Raw genomic sequence first — 24,951 nt, forward strand, 5'->3', positions numbered from 1 at the left:
TTTTTGTTGACCTTTGTCCATGGAAGGTCCCTGCAAAATTTCATTGAAATTGGTTCAGGGGTTTTGGAGAAGAAGTCGAAAATGTAAATTGTTTACGGACGCACGACGGACGACGGACAAAAGGCGATCGCAATAGGTCACTTGAGACTTTGTCTCAGGTGACCTAAAAATCTAGGCAAGGTTCTCTTCAAAATACATTCACGTAAACAGAAATAAGGGCAAGGTAATCTACACAATACATAATGATAATTATTGTGAGCAATCTGTATTCCTCCACCATCAAACAATCTTTGGTATCAAAAATCAACATAGGGGCATTACCTTATACACCGGTAATGTAGGGCACAGAACCTGATTTCAGTTCACTACACTGCTGCACCATCCCGAGGGCTACTCACACGCACACCAATAGGTGATCGAGTATCAATTAGATGGACAGACATAGTGACAGAGTTCAACCCTATTATCACCTAACTTTACTCATGATCACCCTTAAATATTTCAACTGGACTTGCGTAGTCTTTGATTTGGTAAGGTTCAAATGTGGCTTTAGGGGTGAATGAGTTAATACCAGCTAGGGAACTAATTGGGATATCAACAAATTCAAGGAAACATTTTTTCTCTTGTTTTTAAAAATCAAAATATTAAACCAGTTTTCAACAACTGTCATATATTGAGTTACAAGGCTTTTGTGCGAAATGTGAATTTAGGGGTTACTTGAATTATCTTTGTAATTATGTTGTTATAGACCGGCGATGTGTTGGGTGTACTCGTATATAATCACTGTTTGTATTCTAATTATACACTATTACTGTACAGATTGTAGTTCTTTGTTAATTAATCTCATTGTCAATGTTTCAACACCTGTCAATAATAAATTTTGATAAGCACAGATCGCAGTATTAACACTACCATAATAATATCAACATTTTCTCTGAATGTAATTAATTATTGGTATACCACCTTTGTAATGTTTACACTTTGTTCATATTAGCACTTTGGATGTTGGCAATAAAATCCTTCAAATATACAATTACAAATGTACAATTAAAATTAAGATCAATTTGCAGTAATTCAGGATGCAATCTTTGTTAACTGTTAAAGTGTTGATAATGATATCTTATTGCTGTGACTGCAATACCAACACAGCTATATATTCCATACCTCTTCTGTAGTATTCCTTCTATACATTCCTTCAGCTTGTCTTCAAAGTTTTCTTGAGCACTAGCTTCATCCACACCATCTGAAAGAGGAAATCACTATTACAGAACAAGAGAAAACACACTTACTTACTAAAGAATGAGACGAAACAGACATGTTTTTTTCTATTCAAATTTTACAACACCCTGTTCATACAAGAATTGCAATAAAAGCATTATCATTGCTGAAGTTAGGAAGATATTCTGATTTTTTTCTTCAATTTGAGAAAATAAATATTTTTTTCCTAGGGGAAGCAGTCTGTATTCAGCTGTAGAGTTAGGCAAAAAAAATTCTGAAACACCATTACAATTTAATAAGACGAAACCCTTTTACTAGAGAGAATAAGATGGAAATACTTAAATGAAAAGATTTGAAACATTAACAATACCTTCTTCTGGAATACTGTTGTGTTCCTCAGATAGAACACTGGCGGTGCTGACATTGTCAGCTGTGTCATACTCTTCATCACTCGGTGGCTGGGACACCCTTCCCTTCCCTCCTGAAACACAGTGTTTATTAAAAATAAACATTCTTGACGAAATTGTGCATTTTACATGTCACTCGACTCGAGACATTTCGCCTAAACAAGACAAATCAAAGAAGCAAACAAAGTCAGGAAAACTCTGAACATGAACAGAGATGAGGGGGGACACCAGCTGAGTCATCTGTATGAATCTATACTGACATAACAGGGGAGGGGCTAAATCTACACCCTACCTGTAACCTATCTGATGCAGTGTGAATATGCTCCTTATCTATAGACGAAACATCTTGGGTCGAGTGACATGTAAAATATATAATTTCATCACATCGTTGTACAGCAAAAAATACAAATCGCTCACTCAGTCGTAACTTGACAAAGGGACCAGTCAAGACTTGAAACGTTGCAACAGGTTTAATATAAACATTGTTTGTGTACAAAGTAAAACTTAGATATTGATTTAAGTCAGTTTCCTTACTAGAAAAAACGTTGCAGTTTTTAATGTAAATCAATAAGACGTTTATAACATTCTTGATACAGGTGTGTGCGTGCAACACTCGAGTCGAAATGAAAAAAAATGAAGACAGGAAAGAAAGCATGTATTTTTAACCCCATTAGAAATATATATTTCCTGTTTGTTTTGATAATGTAATACATTTTCTATATGTATGTAAACACAAAAAGGGTGACTTCCTGTAATGTCAGTCGGTAAAATTTGAGGAGAAGAAAAAAAATTCCTAACGTCTTGAAAGGACAGCTTAAGTGCTAAAAAGGGTATTGGTAGGTCGAGTAGTGAATAGGGATCACTGATTTGTTGTCTGCTAGTGTGATAAATCCCCAAGTGTATGTAATAAGTGAAGTGAGACTTGTAGAATGGAAAGTAAATTTATCCAAAATGGCCGAGTCGAGATTGGCGGTGAAAACAAACTGAAAAAGAAAGGTAGACCAGGTAAAACATTATCAATCTCAAACTCTAGGAACAACTCTAGAAATAACTCCAATGCAAACATTGTAAATATGGTTAACAAGGAATCAGAGGAAATCTGAAAGTGTAAATTGTGCACGAAATTCTTCGCTGACCAAGATAATAAACTACTAGAATGTCAGAGATGTAGGGATCATTTCTGTATAAAGTGCCTGAACTAGCTAATGGAGGAGTACAACCTGATGAATAGTAGTGACATTATGTGGTTCTTCGTACCGTGTAGGGGAAAGGTGGAGAGAAACTTTGTGGTTGACAGGGAAATTGAAGAGAGGTGCAACGACATGATGAAGATGTTTGACAACAGGATAAAATATCTAGAGGAGGAAATGACGAAAAAGTGCAATGAAAGCAAAGTGAGGGACATAGTGAGCGAGATGACAAAAGTCTCAGATGTTGGGCAGGAAGATACTGACAAAATCTCGGATAATGACGCAGGCGAACATAGTGTCACCGCAGTCATGACAGGAGATTAATGAGAGAGAAAACAGGGAATGCAATATGATCATTTATGGCATAAAGGAAAGTGACTCGAAAGATGGAGAGGCGAGACTGAATTATGACAGAGAAAACGTAGGAGTTGCGGATGCCTGTGGTGTGTCACTAGATGAAGAAAGCGTTACAAAAATTATACGACTCGGGGAAATACAGCACTGAAAATAAGAACAGACCATTACTAGTCGCCTTTTCACAACCAGAAAAGAAGGTAGAATTCTTCAAAGGAGGGACAAATCTTAGGGATGATAGTAGATTCAAGTATGTACGTCTGGCCAATAACTCGACACGCACAGAGAGAGAGATTGAAAACAAGAGGCCCATGGGCCTTAACGGTCACCTGATATATTTATACAGAGAGTTGATTTTGTTTTTAACATGAACAGAAATATTATTCAAAGTGACAAAAAACAATAAAACCACCTTACTCAATATCTAGCATACAGATTTCAGACTAAAAAGGATTTGAAACTAGCACCTCTGATTCTTAACAAGTAAAATGAAGAAATTTTAGCACACTGACTCCTTTGAGCTCCACCCTACAGCCCTTGGGGGTAGGGCTGGCTCAAAATTTTCAAAGTATCAAACTGTCAATTCAAGGTTATAATTCCAATCAAGTTATTAACATGTAATATTCAAAGTATCATTTGCCATTATAAACCATAATAAATCTTCATAGTCCCCTCTGTGAAAATTATGTTTCATGGGTGCCCAAATTTGTTCTGCTCGTGGAATTAGACTGCAGCAGATAAAGTCGAAGGTTAGTACAAGATGGTCGCTTTTCCCTAGTCCATTATAATAATTTTGATTTTCAACCATTACCTCTTCATTAGAAGGGATTAGATCCAATGTTGATTGTGTTTGTCCTTCTCTGTATCTGGTAGTTTCTGGGACATGTTGGTACAAGAAGTTGTCCCTTATTCACTCTAGAAAGAGTGTTGCTGGATGTGACTCACTAATGCTGGTTGTGTAATGGTTCCAGTTTATCTCTTTGTAGTTAAAATCCCCTAAGATAAGTATGTTTGAGATTGGTTGGTGACAGGTTTTCTAAGACTTGGTAAAGGTGGTTGTTATTTTCTGCCGAGCTGTTTGGGCTTCTGTAGATAGCAAGTCTTTAGGTTTAGTATATACAGGATACTTGTTCTTCAAAGGGTCCTGTTTGCTGTAGGGAGTCGCAATCGATAGTGGCGGTTACATATATGATCATACCTCTTTTCCTATGTTGTCCCATAAACTGGTTGTAGTTGTGTATGTTGTAGATTCTGTTGTCTACTGGGGTTTGGTACATTTTTGATAGAATTTTGGTTAGATATATCACATCTGGATGGTTATTTTCTATCTAGAGTTCAAGTTCAGACTTCTTTGTTTTGGTCAGGGTGTCTACATTAGAGTAGTAAATTTTGAGCTTGTCCACTGGTATTTTAGAGGAATCACCAATGTCATTAAAACTGGTAAAAACTTCTTCCTAGTATCTGTCAAGTTCAGGTGACCTAGGTGGTATATCATTTATTATTGTGCCATTTAGGTCTTCGAACGAGTCTGTGCTGTATATAAGCATTGGTACTTCCTCTACAGTGGAGATCTTGGTGTGATATGGGTTGGAAGACATACGTTGAGGTATTGGCACTTGTTCCATTGACAAAATGGGACTTGGTGGTATTGGATCCATACTTTGGGGTTGGGCATATACAGAGCTGGTAGCCGTTATATGACTATAAAGCAAACATCAAGGCCGAAACTGGTAGTCACTTAGTACAATTAAACAGTATGGAGTCCAACGAAGAGGACCTGGCAGGACCAGTGTTGGAAACCCACCATAAGTAATGTAAGCGAGTTAAAAATGATTTTTCTCACCCGTTCTCCCTTTAACCATAGGGTCACGTTACAATCACACATATATATGCTATACTGATATGGGTCACAACACACATAAATATACAGTGTATGTTTATGTGTGTTGTGATCCATATCAGTATAGCATATGTGTGATTGTAACGTGACAGTGTATGCGTGTTGTGACCCATATCAGTATAGCATATGTGTGATTGTAACGTGACAGTGTACATGTATGTGTGTTGTGACCCATATCAGTATAGCATATGTGTGATTGTAACATGACCCTGTGCTTTAGTTCATATAGTTCCTATAGCGATGAAGCCGATTGAAAGCTGTGAGCTTCTTGAGGCGCGTTTGAATATGTTAAAATACTTGTTAAAGACACTTTTCACTTCCGGTGCGTATAGATAGACCTACTATTGTCAGGAATAACAACTTGCGCGGAATATTGTTGGGTGATCCGACCAGAATTTATTCAGTCTGTTCTTAAAAGTGTCCACAGTTGGAGAATTGACCACATTATCGGGTAGACATGCAGTTCCACACCTCTACAACTCTTTTGCTAAAGAAGTTACTATATATGGCCTCATTTGTTCTCCTCTTGAACAGCTTTCTGCTATTTCCTCGTGTTCCAACGGGGCGCACTCTTATAAACATTTTGACCTAATCTACAATGTCAATTTCCTCCATAATTTTGAATAATTCGATCACATCCGCTCTGATACGTCTGTATTCTAGCGTTGAGAGCCCTAACTTAAGCAGTCTTTCCCGGGTAGCTCAGGTCTTTGAGACATGGCACTAATCTGGTTGCACGCCGTTGAACATTTTCCACAAGAATTTTGTCTTTTTTCAAGTGCGGTGACCATGTGACCGTTGAATATTCCAAATGTGGTCTTACCAAGGATTTGTAGAGTGTTATAAACATGGTTTGGTCGATGAACGTAAATGTTCTAAATATTAGTCCCAAGTTCCTGTTGGCCTTTGATACTGCTTTTGATATGTGTTCGTTGAACTTCAGTTTGTTATCAATAATTACTCCCAAGGTCTTTTTCATTTGTGACAGTCTTAATATTTGTAGTCGACTGGTCTTGTTTGATTTTATAGTGTTGTTCTTGTTCATCTTGCAATTTTCCAATCCTAAGGGGTTTACATTTGTCGATGTTCAGTTTCATGAGCCAAGTGTTAGTCCAAATGCATACAGAGTCCAGATCCTTCTGTAGGCTATCACAATCCAAGTCACTTCCAACTTTCCTGTATATTTTGGAGTCGTCTGCAAATAGTTTGGTTGAGCTACTGATGTTGTTTGGAAATTCATTGATGAAGATCAGAAACAGAATAGGTCCAATTACACTCCCCTGTGGGACCCTGCTGGCGACCTGTGTTTGTGATGATATAGAGCCATTGATGACGACTTGTTGTTTTCAGTTATGGAGAAATCCTTGTATCCAATTTAGTACTGCACCTCCAACACCATATGATTTGAGTTTTTGTAAAAGTCTCCTATGGGAAACCTTGTTGAAGGCCTTGCAGTAGTCTAAGTAGATGATGTCAGTTGAATCTCCATTGTCTAAGGCCTATGTCCGGTCCTCCAAACATTCTAGTAATTGAGTGGTACAAGATCTTCCTTTTCTAAATCCATGTTGGCATTTAGTAAAAATATTGTTTCCCTCCATATGTTCAAGGAGTGCATCCCTTATTATCCGTTGCATGACCTTGCTTGCTATGGGTGTTAAGCTAATTGGACGGTAGTTGTTAGCTTTCTTTTTTATCCATTTTTGAAGATTGGAGTAGTGTTGGCCAATGTCCATGGTGATGGGATAGTACCTTCGTCAAGAGATTTCCTTAATATTTTAGTAAGGGGCGTTTTTATCTCGGATGCCGTCTCGTAGTAAAGTTTTGGATGAAGTTGGTCGGATCCAGGGATTTTGTTTGGGTTGATTTTTTTAATGGCTTTTTCAACAAAATCTTCTGTGATATCTACTTCGAGGAGATGCTCATTTGGCTGCTTATTAATCATAAGCGGAATGTCACCTGTCAGGTCGTTAACAAACACTGTAGAGAAGTAGTTGTTTAAAGTTTCTACTGTTTCTTGGTCAGATGTCGTCAAACTACTAGTGTGTTGATTCCTGATTTAGTCTCTGTTTTTGATCGCACATATTTCCAAAACCGTTCGGATTACCTTTAATGTCGTCAGCTAGATTATGCTCATAAATCAATTTGAATTTCTTCAAACAAGCTGTGGCGTTGTTCCTTGCTACTCTAAATTTTACGTAGTTCTCTGGTGTTTTACAGTGTAAATATTTAGTCCAGGTTTGGTGTTTTTTCCGTACAGCTTGTAGTGTTAATGGGTCGAGTAGTCGTCGTTTAGACTTCAGATTTGATGACTTGTTCACCGGTATATGTTTTTGTATATTATCTTGTAATGTTACAACAAAGGCGTTCCATGTGTCGTCCAAATTATCCAAATTGTCTAGCTGGTCCCAGTTGACTAATTTAAGGTCCTCACAGATACGTGTAACTGGGTAGTTTCCTCTGTGATAGTTAATGTTGTCTTTCCTTTTGGTTTCTTTAGTTTCAATGTAGCACATATAGTTAAAACACAAGGTAACATGGTCACTCTTTCCGATGCTTGGTAACGTGGTAATGTCATCACTATCGATCATGTTTTCTTCGTTGGTCAAGATTAGACCCCGAATTGAGGGGGCGTTACCTTCCCTGTATCTTCATCTTGTTGGTGATTTCACATGTTGGGTTAAGAATAAGTCCCTGACCGTTTCTAAAAGAAGTGTAGCAGGGTGGTCATGTTCTACATCCTACACCTACGACCAGCAATGTCAGTGGTTGCAACAACGAAATCACCTGTTATTGTGGGAAGTGGATACCTTACTTTAGCTGGTCAACATTTATCACAATACAACAAATACCATATTAAGTTGACCTCTAATTGATCCGAAGTGAACGGCCGCGGTCTTCGTGCCGAATGCTTCAAGTCAAACACCTTTAAAACACCCACTTGTTAAATAACTAAGAAAGGCGGGAGTTGTCATAACTTGCCAATGAGACAAGTGGTCAATAATTTGGAGATTAGGTTTATTTCAAATGTAAACTTAATGTAACATATGATAAATAATCCTCAGAGAAAATTTAAACATAATGACTGATAAAATACAGATGGTGACGTATTACATAGCTATCATGCGTGAATACGTGAAGTTCACGTGTTGTTGTGGCACATATGGTCGTAGATCGTGGTAGATCGTCTACGGTCTTACCTTTCTTCTTTCCCTTCGGCATTATTCTCGATAATTTCTTCTAATTTCACAATCTATTAAATGTTTTAGACACATAGATTTTCGTATATGAAAATCGAAAAGATAATATGGTGTTAGAATTTGAAAAGAAACGTTGAACCTCGACAGCATGGTAGCCTTGAATGGATTCTTGCACAAGGCAATCACATTCTGAGCTAAAAATAGATATAGCCTCGTTTCTAACCTAACGACGGAAATAAACCGAAACTAATAAGGCATTAACTAACATATTTAATATTTCGTTTCATTTCAACCCCAAAATTGGTTTTATACATAATTTTAAAGTATATCATAATTAGACCGACGCTATATAATATGTTTCAGAAAGTTCATAAACATGTCATCAAGATGTCTTTCACACGCTTGTAAGCAGTGTGAAGAAACACGTTAAAATCAAACATTGAGGATTAGTAACTATTTCGGTGCTATGACGAAATAGCCAACGTCGAGGCAACGAAACCCCCACGTGACTTGGGCGTATAAAGTAACAAAACAGAACGTTTGTCGACGTATTAGCGACAGAGACACGAGTGAGGAAGGAGGTTCGTGGTACGCAAGTAAGCATAATAATTTACATAGACGTTCTTCGGAGGTTATGATAAGTCAATTATCCAGGAAAATGATTGGTTTTGAATCTTGTGTGTTGCCACAAACATCAGCAGATAGAATGGTTGAGATGCAGACGAGAATAGCCATGAGGAAGCGAAAAACCCGAAGAGGGAAGAAGAAAAGGGAATTTGGATCAGTTGAGAAATTTCCGATGAAGTCAACTACTGATTCTTGTGATATTGATTGTGTTTATTATTCATGTCAGTATTGCACGAAAGAATGTCTTTGTGATCAGAAAAATAAGAAATTCTCTAAAGAAACGCGTCGGAACAGGTCCCGCCAAATTCTTAGACCAAGATACAGTCCGAAAGCGCCACACAACTCGACGCAGTTCATAATGGACGGACACCTGAAAGATCAGACTTTTTACAACCATTTTGATTCACCCGAGTATCCATGTGAAACAACAAAGATGATACCCGAACTGGAGTATTCCCCAAACAGTAGAAGCAGTGACTATGGTTTGGATACGTTGTTTAGGGACACCGAAATAATAGATTTTGGTACGGCTACGACGGACACCGTGGCTTTTATGGAACAGGATTTCGAAAGTGCAATGAGAACAGCACAAATTGATGAACTGTCAAATATGCCCAAAGAAGAGCTGTTGAAAAGAGTGTTAGTAATGGCTGACAGGGCTGAACATTTGGAAAAAGAACTTGAGCAGTCCAGTAGTGATAGCAGCCACTTGGGGGATGAAGACGACGATTCCATGATTGGAAGCAATACAAAAAATGGACGGGGATATTTATCAAAATTGTATAAAGAAAATGTGAAATTGAAAAGTGAAAATCAACAGTTGAAAGAAATGTTATCTAAATTTCATAATTGAGAGGGTGAAAAGACCCTGGAGAAAGACTGAAATGGTGCTCCTGATATCTTACTTTTTAATCCAGTAGGCCTACTCTACTATTCTGGTTTTAAAATTACTTTTTACTCTAAAATATGAATCAAACTTGCATGAAAAAGAGTCGTGTAGATATGTTCGGTTCAATGAATTTGAAATTGTGGAATATAGATATAAGGTAGATCAGAACAAAATGATGTGGAAAACCTGTACAATCATGCATCAAATACTATTTTGCAAGCTATGTGATAGGCCTATAATTTGTGTTGTATGCCCTACCTCAGTTTTTAATGTTCAGTTTTAAATATTAAAATAATGTAATTTGATGAGTCTGCTTTGTTAATAATTCACTAATTTGAAGGTTTTATTTTTCAGCCAGGTACAGCTTCACGTGCCTCGACAGTTGATTGACCAGGAACAGGATCTGGTTGACCAGCCGGTCAAGATCTTGTTTCATGGGTTACGGATATGATCGAGACAGCACAGGTAATGGCTGTGTATTCAATCAAATGAATCGGATCATCATCTGCAATGTTGAACATCTATACACTGCTAGAAAATAAGTTTGTCAGTAGATTTCTTAAAATTTTAAACATTTAAAAAATATTTTTATTCTCATTTCTTTTCACTTACTTTCATGCAGTGTATACATATTCAAACTCATTACACATACATTTTCAATATTAAAAAATAAATAATACTGAATGATTTCATTTCACAGTGAGTTGATATTGAGAGAAAATGATGGAATCATCAATTAATGCAGTATGCTTTTACTGAATTAAAATTATTCTTCATAGGTGTCGTTTAAAAGCCTTGTATATAGATAGGATGAGGTTAAAATGACAATGCTGTGCTGAAAGTAGGTTCCAACAAGTCACAAAGATTGACAAAAAGCTAAGGAACTTTACAGGCATGATTATCTGCTGCTGACGTACTTGATGCAAGTAATATTCAAATGGGCCATAGTGGAAGGTGTGGTAAAGGTAACGTGTTGGTGTATAGAGATATTGTGTGACCACCTACGCATCCAACAGGTAACAGCTGGCTACATACACAGCTCGCAAGGTAGATCAATATTTCTGTAGATATACTTCACAGCTACAAGTATATGGGTTATTTCCCTAATTGAGTTATAGTTTCTCAGAATTTGTTCATAAAATATGTTTTTGCCACCATTTCCATTCAATAGGTATTGCTGTCTGGGGAAATCAGCATTGGCCATTTATATGAGAAGTTCCAATAACAAAAATAAGAGGGGCCATTTGAGATAAATTGAAGGGTTCATTTTTTCAAAGTTCTTGGTCCCTTCAAGGATTTTTCATGCTGAATTTTGAATGGTGTCTTCTTGTAAATTTACAATTGACATTTCTTGTCATTTCATAGTTTAGTTTACCTTTATACCTCAATACAGTTATAAAACAGCCATGTTTTCATATTTTTTTAAATTGTGGAAAGAAACATTTCATAGTCTAGAGAGTAAATGAAATAAAGCAATCTTGATTAAAAAATAGAGCATTTTATTCAATAAACCATATAAATTTAACAACAGTTTCATAAATACTAACATGTGATGAAAAAAGGAATTCTGGTACTAATTCAGGAAATATCTCTTCACTACCAAGATTTTGATGCTGAACACTAATGTTTGTTTTTCCTTTCCCCACGGAGAATTGAGGAGGAGGAGGATCTTATTGAACTGGACATGCTGGTTTCCAGCTCTTGGCGCTGTAACGATCTCTCAAGAACGCTGACACAGTCCTGGAAGCTGGACAATGCTGTCCGGCTGACTGATGCTGTGAAATAACAATCACAAATATGTATTACTATTAATAATTTAAAGAGATTCACAGTTTACCTTTAATAATTTTACCACTAATACAGTATAAAAAGTATTGAAAGACTTTCTTGAATCACATGCAATGGTTCAGTACTGTTTCTGTATTATTTCTCTTATAATATTGATTGTAATTTTTTGTAGAAGTGAGTTGTTTTCATATTCTCAACAGCTTTATACTAGTTTGTATGTTGCATGACAGTGTTGCAGCCCAAGTTAATAACTATTTGTGTTTTGACCCTTAAGCAGATCAGGATATCAATTACCATACCTGCCATTAAATTTCAAGAGCTAAAAAGAATGCTGATGCCGAAGATTGTCATAGACAGGTAAGTTTTTATGGAATGACCAAAATTTTAAAATTGAAGAAATATTGTCATTACCATTTGTCTGTATTTTGAAACAAGTGCAATAAAATGTTTATACCTAAATTTGTGGCATTTGTTGTGCTTGAAACTAGACTTCTCAAACGCTTTGACGAATCCCGACTTAAATTCATGTATGATGATCTGATGGACTTGAAACCCTCCAAGAGCTGAAACAGAAATTGTTTTAAAAATAGATAACATCAATTGTTAACGACTGACACTGTCTAGTGTTCAAAATTGATCTGTGACCTTGAAAGTAGGTCAAGGTCATTTATATGAGGAAACCTTGTACATACCTACTGGCAAAATATCGGGAATCTTTATTTTGAAACATTAACATGTGCAAAAACTTTAAGAATATTCTAAGTTTCATAATAAAGATTCCCAATATTTCGCACATGTTAGCATTTGACCCCAGCCAGAATTCCAATTTGACCCGAACACAATTTATCAGAAAGAACATTGAAATGCTGGTCTACATACAGATTCTGCTTGAAGTTTTTAATTAACATGTGTGATCTTGGAAGATTGAAATGGTCATTTATATGAGGAAACTTCATAGCACTAGATACTGGGTGCCTAATGACCAAATCAGTAACTTTGCCTTGGAGAATTGAGGAAGATTAATTTGAAGATTTTTGTAATAATAGCCTAGTTTTGACAATGGCCAGCACTCGTAGTTGACATTTGACCTCGGGACAAGAAAATGAGATTTTTTTTTACAACACTTGTTTACTTAAAACAGGTGGTCCCAACCCTTACTGTTTTTAGAAAATGAATTTTATCAATCCCTGTGACCTTGAAAGTAGGTAGGTCAAAGTAATTTAAATGAAGGAAAAATAAATCGCTCCATCCCAAGTACCTACTGTGCAAATAAAAACGGGCTTTTTAGATGAAGTTACTTGAAGAAAAGGTTGATGACAGATAAAAATATGAGGTGGGTTTCAACCATATTTTGTTAGAAACATCCTCAGATGGTCCGGTTTCAATATTTCAAAATGAAGGTACATAAAAGGATATACATGTACTATCTTTATTACAATATATACAATTGCCGATATAAATGCATAAATTTTTCCTGGATCAGTCCAAGGGTAGACACCTTCCCTGGACTTTAGTCCCTAGGTCGCATGATAGCAACAGTTGAGATCCCCAACCTATTAACATATATACCATATACAATTGCTGGGGTTGAATAGACGAACGAGATATGCTGCCAGGATTGGCTTTTGGGTATCTCCCTGCCCTAAAAGACTTGGTCCCTGGGCTATAACATGGAAATGGTTGAGGTTTAAACTCTATAACAATATATACATACAAATGTTACCAGGATTGACTCGAAGGTTCAGCCCCACTTCAGGGTTCTTAGTAATTGGGCAATACCATGGCGGTGGTTAAGCTTCTCATCCCATAACTAAATACACAGTTACCGAGCAAGAAGAAAACGAACACAATCAAGCTATCAGATTTGACACTGGCGTACGGCCCTGCCCTAGGCCTGCTGACTTTGGCCATGGTTGAAGGCGGTTGTAATATGTAAACAGTTTGAATCTTCATGGCAAGAAATTAATAAATGTACCCCTTTGAACACTCATGATCATGGCATAAAAACAGTTCTCACCACCATCTTGTTACCACAGACGTTATTGCTGAGCATGAGGAGACCACCACCATCTTGCTATTATGATTATCGCCCTGACTTCTTGCCCTTCCTAGATTCCAAGATTACATTTGAACAAGACTTTTCTGCAATGATTGCTTAAATTTCCAGGTGATCGATACAGCCCCTCTTGTCAATTTTACATGATATTTTTGCATTTATTTGACCTTCAGTCTAAATTGTAGTTCACAATTGTCTCAATACAGTGCACTGCAAACCTGTATGTAATGCAAGCTGCAAAACCTGTCTGATGGCAATGCATTTTAAAGATTCATCAAGGTGTTTTTAGCAGTTAAAAGCTATGGTTTTGAGAAAGTGTTATTAAAGGAGAGTACTTGTAAAATTTGTTTCTCTTCAAAGGGGAGACATGAAATTATGTGGTACATGGCACTAGTCAACACTTGGTAAAAACCCGGTATAATCAGAAATAAATCCAGTTAAAAATAAGTTCACCCCTGGAATATGTCATAGCAAAATTAAAGGCACCAAGAAAGCTGTTTGATTGGTCCTGGGTAAAAAAAACTGACCAATCGCTAGGCTGATACCTGTCCTTTAAAGATTACAAAGGAAAAACCATGTCAATTTAACCGTTACGTGCCCACGAGATTCTTTTGATGTAAATCAAAGGATCAAACTAGTCTTGTCTCATCTTCAAGGTGCTTCACACTGAGCCTTCGATTTTGCTGACATATTCCAGGGGTGCAGAGAGCGAAAGTGAGCAAAACCCCTGGATATCGAGGAAGCAGTGGCCCTGATATAAGGTTACCAGTAAACATTTGAACTTGTATGCTTATAAAGACTATGACATTTTGAGATTATCGACCAATATTTGAACATTCTTTGACATTGTAAGATTATTGAGCAAGTTCCTAGAATTATTAGGCTTACATTTACAAATTGCTGAAGAAGTGTGTGGACACGTTTGAAGGCTGGCCCGAGTTGATTGAGTGTCGGAGGCGTTTTGTTGCACCAGTGACACATCTCGTTCTCGTAACAGTAGGAGAAGCCCACTTCTAACTGTGACAACTCCGACAGAACAAGCTGCATGGTTTTACTGATCTTTTCCATCCGGGATTCGTCAGGAGCTTGATACTGAAACTGTTGAGAAATAAATAAAAAGTTTGATGCTTGTTCAGTGCAGTAAAAAAAAAATAACTCTCTGGATGATATTCATATGGTTCAAAAGAAATAATATCCATATATGACGGGGCTTCTAGCTTCAGTAGATATTGGAGGCCAAGAACCTGGTCATGGGATCTTCCATGCCAGTCCTATATGGACTGGTGAGATGATCTGTTTTTTGGTCAAATATTCTTTACAGACAACTATATAAGATCTTTCCCTCATGTTGAGGTTTATAAAGATTTTATGAAAATAATTAAACTTCAAGTATGCCATAAAATCTAAAGTGTAACACACATGATTATCAATCTTTAAAATCCTAATTACACCTCCTCTACAAAACTCTTGCGGACCTGTGTAAGCACTGTTAATACTTGTGCCTTGTTTACATTCCGCAATCAAATTATTGATGTGAAATTCCCAACTGTGGGGTTCTGTGCACTTCATGATCATTCAGATCACCTTTGCTGATTTCAACATGATATATCATTTTATCATTAACATGTGTTGCAAACATTTTCTTTCGTTCATATTGTAACTATTTTACAGAATATACAAAAATGCTGGAGGAAGAATTGTTTTGACTGGTTCATTTGCATTTCAACTTATGCAGGTAAAATTATTCACAAGTCATGTATATACAAGAACTGACTAGGCTATCTCGGATTCTTATGTAGGAGTATGGTAGAAAAACAGTTACTTGCATATGATTTTCATATGATTTAATTGGATTAAACATGTTTCTTATTTTGACTTCATTTATGGTAGTTAAAGTTTCAGCAATATTTAGCAAATATTTTAGTCTGTCTTCCATCATGACAAATTTAAATAGTTGGTTATGATATCGCTTTGTATTTGAATAATAATCCAGTATCTTAATTGTGTATAATCTCTTTCCACTATACAACATACAGTTTTTGTTAACTCCTCTAATATTTCTTTCTGTCTTCCTAAATCTTGAGCAAGCTTATTTGCTGCATCTGTTAGTTTCTGTAAATCTGGCTTCGGTGGTCTGAAAACAAAAATTCAGATTTAATAAGTTAATAAATGACAAAATCAAAACAACTGAAACTGACTTTAAATTTAGAATTTATTAACAAGAGGCCCAAGGGCCTTAGCGGTCACCTGAGTTATATCATAGATACTGGTAGCTTTATTTTATTGTTTAGATGTGATGTGGAAATCAGCATGTAAACTAAGTGAAATTCAATACTTGTCATGTCATCAATGGATAAGAATTTGAAAATATTGGTAAATGTTTCCTTTGGGGCCCCGCTCTAGCCCCTGGGGATGGGGCAGGAATCCTAATTTTACAAAGTAAAACTCTCATTTACCCAAGATGATTCTGACTAAGTTTGAGCAATTTTCTGCTGAAAATATATAAAATATATACCGAAAAGTGTTATTTCCCTATATAAACTATATTAAACGTTAACCCCTCCCCAAGGGAGAACGGATAGCTCGGGGTCCTGATATTTTCAATTTAAATAAAGCCCCTGATGATCTTTCTTTCCACGTAAAGAAAATCACTGTAGTACCTCTGAGTCTGGAGAAGAAGATTTTTGAAATATTGATTAATTTTCCCTTTGGGGCCCCGCCCTGGCCCCAGGGGTCGGGGTAGGAATCTCAATTTTACAATTTGAAACCATCTACCTCCAAGGATAATTCTCACCAAGTAAAAATAATTTCCTACAGAAAGTTGTCAAAATATACCCAAAAGTGTTATTTCCCTATATAAACTATAGTAAACTTTACCCCCTCCCCAAGGGAGAACGGATAGCTCGGGGGTCCTGAAATTTACAATTTAAGTAAAGCCCCTGATGATCTTTCTTTCCACGTAGAGAAAATCACTGTAGTACCTCTGAGTCTGGAGAAGAAGATTTTTGAAATATTGATTAATTTTCCCTTTGGGGCCCCGCCCTGGCCCCAGGGGTCGGGGTAGGAATCTCAATTTTACAATTTGAAACCATCTACCTCCAAGGATAATTCTCACCAAGTAAAAATAATTTCCTACAGAAAGTTGTCAAAATATACCCAAAAGTGTTATTTCCCTATATAAACTATAGTAAACTTTACCCCCTCCCCAAGGGAGAACGGATAGCTCGGGGGTCCTGAAATTTACAATTTAAGTAAAGCCCCTGATGATCTTTCTTTCCACGTAGAGAAAATCACTGTAGTACCTCTGAGTCTGGAGAAGAAGATTTTTGAAATATTGATTAATTTTCCCTTTGGGGCCCCGCCCTGGCCCCAGGGGTCGGGGTAGGAATCTCAATTTTACAATTTGAAACCATCTACCTCCAAGGATAATTCTCACCAAGTAAAAATAATTTCCTACAGAAAGTTGTCAAAATATACCCAAAAGTGTTATTTCCCTATATAAACTATAGTAAACTTTACCCCCTCCCCAAGGGAGAACGGATAGCTCGGGGGTCCTGAAATTTACAATTTAAGTAAAGCCCCTGATGATCTTTCTTTCCACGTAGAGAAAATCACTGTAGTACCTCTGAGTCTGGAGAAGAAGATTTTTGAAATATTGATTAATTTTCCCTTTGGGGCCCCGCCCTGGCCCCAGGGGTCGGGGTAGGAATCTCAATTTTACAATTTGAAACCATCTACCTCCAAGGATAATTCTCACCAAGTAAAAATAATTTCCTACAGAAAGTTGTCAAAATATACCCAAAAGTGTTATTTCCCTATATAAACTATAGTAAACTTTACCCCCTCCCCAAGGGAGAACGGATAGCTCGGGGGTCCTGAAATTTACAATTTAAGTAAAGCCCCTGATGATCTTTCTTTCCACGTAGAGAAAATCACTGTAGTACCTGTGAGTCTGGAGAAGAAGATTTTTGAAATATTGGATAATTTTCCCTTTGGGGCCCCGCCCTGGCCCCAGGGGTGGGGGTAGGAATCCCAATTTTACAATTTTGAAGCCTCATCTACCAAGGATGATTCTGACCAAGTTTGAAAAAAATCCATCCACTGGTTCTTGAGAAGAAGTTGAAAATGTAAAAGTTTACGCACGACGGACGACGACGGACGAAAAGCGATTGGAATAGGTCACTTGAGCAAAGCTCAGGTGACCTAATTAAATAAAAAGTATCTGTTTAGACTTGAAATATATAGAGAGAGTCAAAATAAACTTCCAAGACATCTAAACTGATGTAGTATTGGAAATATATACCATTTCAGTTCTTACCATGTAAACTACATACAATCTAAACTCATATAACATCTCAACTATTTATGTATACTGAATCTTAATTCATATACAATCTTAACTATATTTATACTATCTGAACAGTCAAAATACAAGTACATCTAAACTATATATACAACTTAAGACTTTATATACAATCTTAACTATACCATCTAAACTAAATTTGAACTTGTATACCATTGACGCTTAATACCATGTTTGAACTATATATACCTTTAAACCTCATATACAATATAAACTATCAGGTCCAGTACATTCTGTCGCCCGAGCTATAAAGCTGTAAAGACCTTTAACAGCTACATCACTTATCTGAAATAAGTCTTTGAGCTATTTTCACATGATTTTGTTTTCGAAAAGAAAATGACAAAAGTCGCAAATACCTCTAACTGTATGCTTTCCCCGTTAGCATTAACCTAGTTCTTTGCAATTTTGCTTTATTTTCATTAAAACACTATAACAATCTTATAAATATAGCTCAATACAGCAATAAATTATAGGTAGATATAGCTATATACACTGTAGGTCTTCACAGCTACATAGCTCAATCTGCAGTGTACTGGACCAGACTTTATACTATCCTACTCCTATACACTCAACATAACATTTAAGTAACACACATGCATTGAAAGTTTCATTTATTACATGTATCATTTCATGTCAGTTGTGTAAAATGTACACAATGAAAATAAATTGCAAGCACATTCACATGACCTTAATAATTTTGATATTATCATTCGCATGAGAGTTTTACATTAGCATATATTAGCATATATTATTGCCTTTAAAAGTTCTAAACAAAATAAAAGTTGCTCTATAACTTGTAACAATTTTAGCCACCTCTAGTTTTTGATAGTGATAATATCAATATAGAATATCTTCACATACTTTCTGTTGATCCTGCGAAAGAGTTGTACATACAAAATGATCAAGTTGAAGCTGTAGCCATGGAAACCGAGAATATTTTAATTCAGTAAATGTTATTGAAAAATCAAAAGGATTGCCTATATTAGTCCTCTCCTGGAGGATCGAGAATATAATTACATCACAACATTTCATGCTATACATTATAGTGGAGGAAGTGACTTACCTGTCCTTGGTGTGACCTTGCTGTGCCCAGCTGATTTCCACCTGTTGCTGAAGGTCTGGGGGTAGAAGTGTTGATCTAAGGTTGAACAGGGCGTCCATTTTCTCCTGCTGGACAAGAGAGTCTATGTACAGACAGTCTTTTCTAAACTGCTCGTCCAGACTGGTGGCATCACTGTAATTTTATAGTAAATCTGTATCAAACATAGGTCTATATTCCAGCCTACTCTAACTTTTATATACTGTTCAAATGATAGGAGGCATTTTATTGATATAAAGTAACTGAAACCTGACAACAACAAAAACCAACTTCACCTACTTGAACAAATTCCACAACCATAAACTTTATATATTTTTAAAAATGTTGAGATAACTTGACCTGCCTTTAGAGACTATAAGATACAAATCATGATTGCATAGAGTGTTCAAGTTATCCATTATATTGTTATATTAATTTAATTATTACCACACTCTACTGGCATAACAACATGTCAAAATTAATACTAAAATTTGGTAGGATATTTTTAGCACAAAGAACAAGACTTTCTTCCGATACTAAAAGTTTACTCTCCCAAAAAGGTGAGACATTCTGTTTCACAATATTTCTTTAAACCTTATTTACCTGACAATACCTGGGCTACACAATGCTTTATTTGTAGGATCCTCGGCAGCATCCATGATACAAACATTGTCCAACAGCTGATCTATGAAGGCTGCCTGTCGTGTAGGCTTTGTGTTGACACCCTGCCATAACGAAAAGACACGGCGAAACACATACAATTAACATTAACATAACCACTAAACATAACAGACATTTGGTATTAATTATTTTCAAACTCATTACAATATTTTGTTCGGTCATCTTAAAAAATATATGTTTATTATCTATTATAATGCTTGGGCTCTATATAAATACGTGTACCTAAGTATGTAAATATGTGAAACAAATAACATGAAATGTTCTTTTCCTGAAGACTCTCAACTAGACAGCCCCACTCACTCTGATAAGGTCGACGTCGTCATATTTACACAGTCCCAGTGTTGTTGCCACAAACAGAAGTCCTGTGAACATTTACAAAGTGGTTAAACCAGACATGACATTTTCTCTTTAGTACATTTTAAAAATTTTTGAGTAAAAGCGTTACAATAACTTTTTAAAAGGATACAAAAACATTTACATGAATCTGTCAATTTTTGTTAAGCACAAAGCTATTAACTAATTTATTTTTTGTTAAGCACAATGCTATTAATTAATTTCACAGAAAAAATGCAAAATCATCCATGTTTTTGTCATATATATACATGTATATACAAAAATTTAAGAGTCAGAAGAAGACCGATTCTCAAGGCCTATTACTGCTATAAAGATAATGTGGAACCCTATTGCAATTATTGTAAGGGTTTGCTTGGAAACAATACACGTGTTTCCATTCCAACACAATGTTGAGTTTAAGGGAAAACAATACATAAATAATAATATGATACATATCTTGACACAACACTTATGAATCTGAGGCGGGATCTAAATCACCAACTCTTGAGTTAAAACTGAATTACGAAAACATTACTGTAGAAACTAGGACACAGTTGAGTTAATCTCATTGTCCTTGTGACTTTGGGCCTTCAGAATACCTACTCTGGATACGTGAATCCATCTTCGACTCATTCGATGCAAATGTTGGATCAAGAACATCATTCAACCTGGAGTCAAATCTGCAGAGAAACATACCATCAACATTAATGACATGAATTTTTTTAATCTTATATAGAACAATTCAAGAAAACAATATCTGTACAAATTATAAGTGTATCAACTCTAGCACACTACACGTAGAAAGAGGATCAACCTAGCATACAGACAAAACTAAGTATGTACCAGGTATAGGATAAACATATATTGTCTTTTTCAGAAACATTTTTCTATGAATTCATATATAAAACAATTAAAACGACAAGAAAGGGAGCTAACAAGTTTATAACCCCTACTCAGCTATTGACAGTGTTAAAGTAACTGACCTAGGCCACTTAACCCTTTCACCCCTATGTAACTTGAGTAGACTCTACCATGCATTGATCTGGACGAGTCCATTATGGTCTACAGTGGTGAAAGGGTTAAAGAATAATGTCTGACATGAGACACAACCTTTAGTCCTAATACTAAGTATAAGCTTAAAATGTGCAAAAAAATAAAAGTTACAGAAAAGCATTGCAGTGACTTGACTAAATTGACTACTTGCTATGACCTTTACTTTGAGATTACAGACCTAAAACCATTTTGGCAAGATATTTATCTTTAATCAAATTTCATCAAATATTCTTAGGCACTTACAACTTACTGTCAGTTAAAAGGGACAGGTTTTAACATGTAACAAATTCAGTTATAATCAATCAGGATATCCCCCCTTTATCTTTTGGGTGATTCAAAATCAGTAAATAGATGTCATTTCTACCAGACTAACTTTGAGAAGAGCCACTGAAGAAGTCTGATCCTATGTTCCCCAGGCTTGAAAATTAGCTCAGAAATCCATGAATCGTCCACTCCTTCTGTAAATGGACATCCCAGCTTCTACAAAATATTACACAAACTATATATTTCATTGTTGAGTTTAAGAGTCATAAACACCTTATTGTAATGTATGGTTGTACCTATAAAATGAATTGATGTATAATGTAAGAAATACCAATTATGAAAATGTTCGAAGATCGAAGAGCTTTATATTTTTCTCATACAAGAAATACATGTATTAATATTAATACATATTTGGCCATGGGTCCACTACTTCACTGTTGGTTCAGAGACACAATAAACTAACAACTGGGAAAGTTATAGCCAGGATTCAGGTGAGAAATTAAGAGACATACCACATGAAAGCATGTTGTATCATAATATTTGGTTAACAATCAGATGGTCTTGTAACTTATCAAAGTTTGTAAGATCACTTTTAAAATTTCTTAGCTGACATAAAATGATGTTAAGTTTCCTCTGAACACAGTTAATAAAAGTTTCTGAGACAGATGTATTAAAAGTTTTTTTAAGTTTCTTTTTAAAAGATGAAATTGAGATAGAGTCTCGTACAGTGCTATCAAGTGTATTCCATTTTACCATTGTAGAAGGGAAGAAGCTTTTCATATAAGTAGTAGTTCTTGTCTGTGGTATATTAAAGAATCTGTTATTTCTGAAGGTATAGTTATTATTTACATTAAGAAATGGTTGAATGATATTATCGAGATAAGTTGGAGTGTAATTATTAAGAATCTTATACATTAATGTTAGTTTATGGTTTTGTCTTCGTGTGTGTAATGTTTCAAGTTGTGTTTCAGTATACAGAATGTGATGAGATGTACCTCGTCTGAGGCCAGTAATTAAACGCATACCTTCTAGTTGAACTGATTCTAAAAGATCTGATTCAGATTTGGTACAATTATCCCATACTATATATGAATATTCTAACACAGGTTTAAGAGACATATAATGTTTTTAATGTATCCCTATCAACTATAGTTTTTAAAATTCTAAGAATTCTTAGCCTAGAGTTAGCTTTTTTATAAATATTTGAAATGTGATCTGCCCATGTCCCTTTACTGTTAAATGTTAGTCCTAAGTGAGTATGGTGTTCATGTTGTGCAATTGGAGTATTGTTAAATAGCAGTTGAGGATGATTGTTAATGTGTCTACGAGAGAAGTTAATAGCTACAGTCTTATTCGGATTGAATAGGATCTGCCATTGCTTTGACCATTCAGAGATTGATTCGAGATCATCATTAAGCATGTTAGTAGGTGTTGTAAGGTCATTGTTATTATTTACTATAACATAGAGAGAGGTATCATCTGCAAAGAGTTTTATATGAAAGTTTACATTGTTAGTAATATCATTAATAAAAAGAAGAAAGAGGAAGGGACCAAGGACAGATCCCTGAGGAACCCCTGTAGAAATAGGTTTGGTACTAGATTTATAACCTGCAAAGATAACCCTTTGTTTTCTGTCAGATAAGTAAGCTTTAAACCAATCATATAATTTACCTTTAATACCATATGTTTTAGTTTATATAATAGGCCCAAATGCCATACACGATCAAATGCTTTACTTATGTCACAGAAAACAAAGTGCAAATCTTTACCTTGGTCTAAATTACTACTTATAGTATTATAAATATCAGCTAGTTGATTAGTAGTGGAGCCTTTGGGTTGAAATCCTGACTGATGTACACTTAACATATTGTGACTTGAAATATAATTAAACGTATATTTAAAAATATTTTTTCTAACATTTTGATAAAAATAGATGTAATAGCAATAGGTCTATAATTATTGAGATCACTGATATCTCCTTTACCTTTATAGAGAGCAGTAACATTAGCCAGTACCTGGGGACTGTCCCACGTCGGCCTTAAAACCGTGACCACATGGTTTGAGGGGTAATGACTGTAGATGGTCAAATGCCTTAACCACTTGACTTCCAAGGACCAGTTTATTCAGGACAGTGTCATTATATGTACCAAGTATTGTTGAGAAATGCATGGAACCAGATAGTAGACCAGAAATCAATTTCGTTGACCTAAAGAAAGCTGAAAGCTATGTATGACAACATCCAAGTGGACAGCACTGTTTACATATGAGTTATCAGGTTTATAACTCAGATCTGCTTAAATCATCGACTGCAGCACGTGGAATGCAATCTTTGATTCCTGCGAACCCTTGTTTCAAGTTAGTACTGGGTAAACACTTGGGGAATTAATGGAGTACCAGAACATGGGTTATAAATACTTAATAGTGTTGTCTTCGAAAATGGAGGGAGCATTGCAGCAGAGCTGGATTAGGTCAAAAGCTTGTGACAAGGTAGCTCAATAGGTAAGTGCCTATCAAGAGTTTGGAGGCCCCGAGTTCCAATCCAATTCTGGCCATGCATGTTTTCTCTCCTGTGACACATTTTATTATATAAATTCATCCTAAATTCTCAACCTATGAAGACAGATCTGTGGGTCCAACAATCACTGTAACTTGTCAGAAATAATGCCTGTCTCCTCTGCCCTGTTAAAGAAAAATATAGACCATCTGAATCCACCTCAGAAAAAAGGAGACATATGCTATACACATGTAGTGGCGAACTGGACTAATGTTGAACATCGGCGACAGGGAAGCTCAATTGGAAGAGCGTCTGTCTAGAATTCGGGGGTTCTGGATTTGAATCCTGGTCTGGCCTCCAGACAACTATGTGTCAAAATGTCGAAGTTTGGTGATAGGGCCAGAGGAAAGTTTGAAAATGGAGCAAGGAATGTAGCGGAACTGGAATGGGCCGATCATCCTTCAATTCAGAGGGGTTTCAGTAAACTATTATGCCCCCCTCCCCATTAATATGAGGCAATTTCTTAGGCACATAAGTCTGGTAAATACGAAGAATATGAAATTGTCTTCCCTACCCTTCTGCCTTACCAATATAGTAGAACAGGGAAGATTGCTTCATATTTTAACACATTTACAAACTAAATGCAAATGTCTGTTGGTATTTCGGACCACTGCAACCAAAGGTGTTTGCAATTCTGACTGTAAATTAAGATAAAAAATGTAAAAAAATAAGGGTATTACTATAAAAAAAAAGCACAGTACTTTTTCATAGTAATACCCTTATTTTTTATATGATTTTAATCTCAATTTACAGTCAGAATTTCAAACACCTTTGCTGCAACAAGTCACAACAAGTTTTACTCTCTTCTAACTCGTCGGTACATGACATATCATGCAAATATAAATCAATTCTAATGTGTCTGTACAAACGATAGTGTTCTAGGGGAAATAGATACACGTGTACATTACATCAAGTCTTTTCTTGAACGATTTTGCCAGCTTGATCTTCTGATCATCTTTTGAAGGAGCCGCCATTATTAGACCGGAAGTAAATAAACTT

At 35.9% G+C, this 24,951-nt stretch overlaps 2 protein-coding genes across 2 annotated transcripts in view; both read right to left on the reverse strand.

The window, feature by feature from the left end:
• Positions 1–8,472, reverse strand: part of LOC110462239 (interferon-related developmental regulator 1-like) — a 20,654-nt gene extending 12,182 nt beyond the window's left edge. The window contains exons 1-3 of the mRNA XM_021516117.1: positions 8,267–8,472; positions 1,589–1,699; positions 1,165–1,243 (exon numbers count right to left, since the gene is read on the reverse strand). Of these exons, the coding sequence (XP_021371792.1) occupies positions 1,165–1,243; positions 1,589–1,699; positions 8,267–8,288 (212 nt within the window). The 5' untranslated portion in view covers positions 8,289–8,472. The remainder of the gene's footprint in view (positions 1–1,164; positions 1,244–1,588; positions 1,700–8,266) is intronic.
• A 2,790-nt stretch (positions 8,473–11,262) lies between these two features.
• On the reverse strand, positions 11,263–24,930 carry LOC110462243. Its single transcript, XM_021516127.1, has 10 exons — positions 24,861–24,930; positions 21,508–21,614; positions 20,685–20,761; positions 20,049–20,110; positions 19,671–19,792; positions 19,053–19,223; positions 15,661–15,760; positions 14,515–14,724; positions 12,025–12,133; positions 11,263–11,557 (listed from the first exon to the last, which is right to left on the reverse strand). Exons 1-10 carry the CDS (start codon positions 24,924–24,926, stop codon positions 11,403–11,405), a joined length of 1,179 nt encoding a protein of 392 aa, XP_021371802.1. The 5' UTR covers positions 24,927–24,930; the 3' UTR covers positions 11,263–11,402.
• Between the last annotated feature and the right edge of the window lie 21 nt (positions 24,931–24,951).

The sequence above is a fragment of the Mizuhopecten yessoensis genome, unplaced genomic scaffold (genome assembly GCF_002113885.1).
Source record: "Mizuhopecten yessoensis strain PY_sf001 unplaced genomic scaffold, ASM211388v2 scaffold10765, whole genome shotgun sequence".
NCBI lineage: Eukaryota > Metazoa > Mollusca > Bivalvia > Pectinida > Pectinidae > Mizuhopecten > Mizuhopecten yessoensis.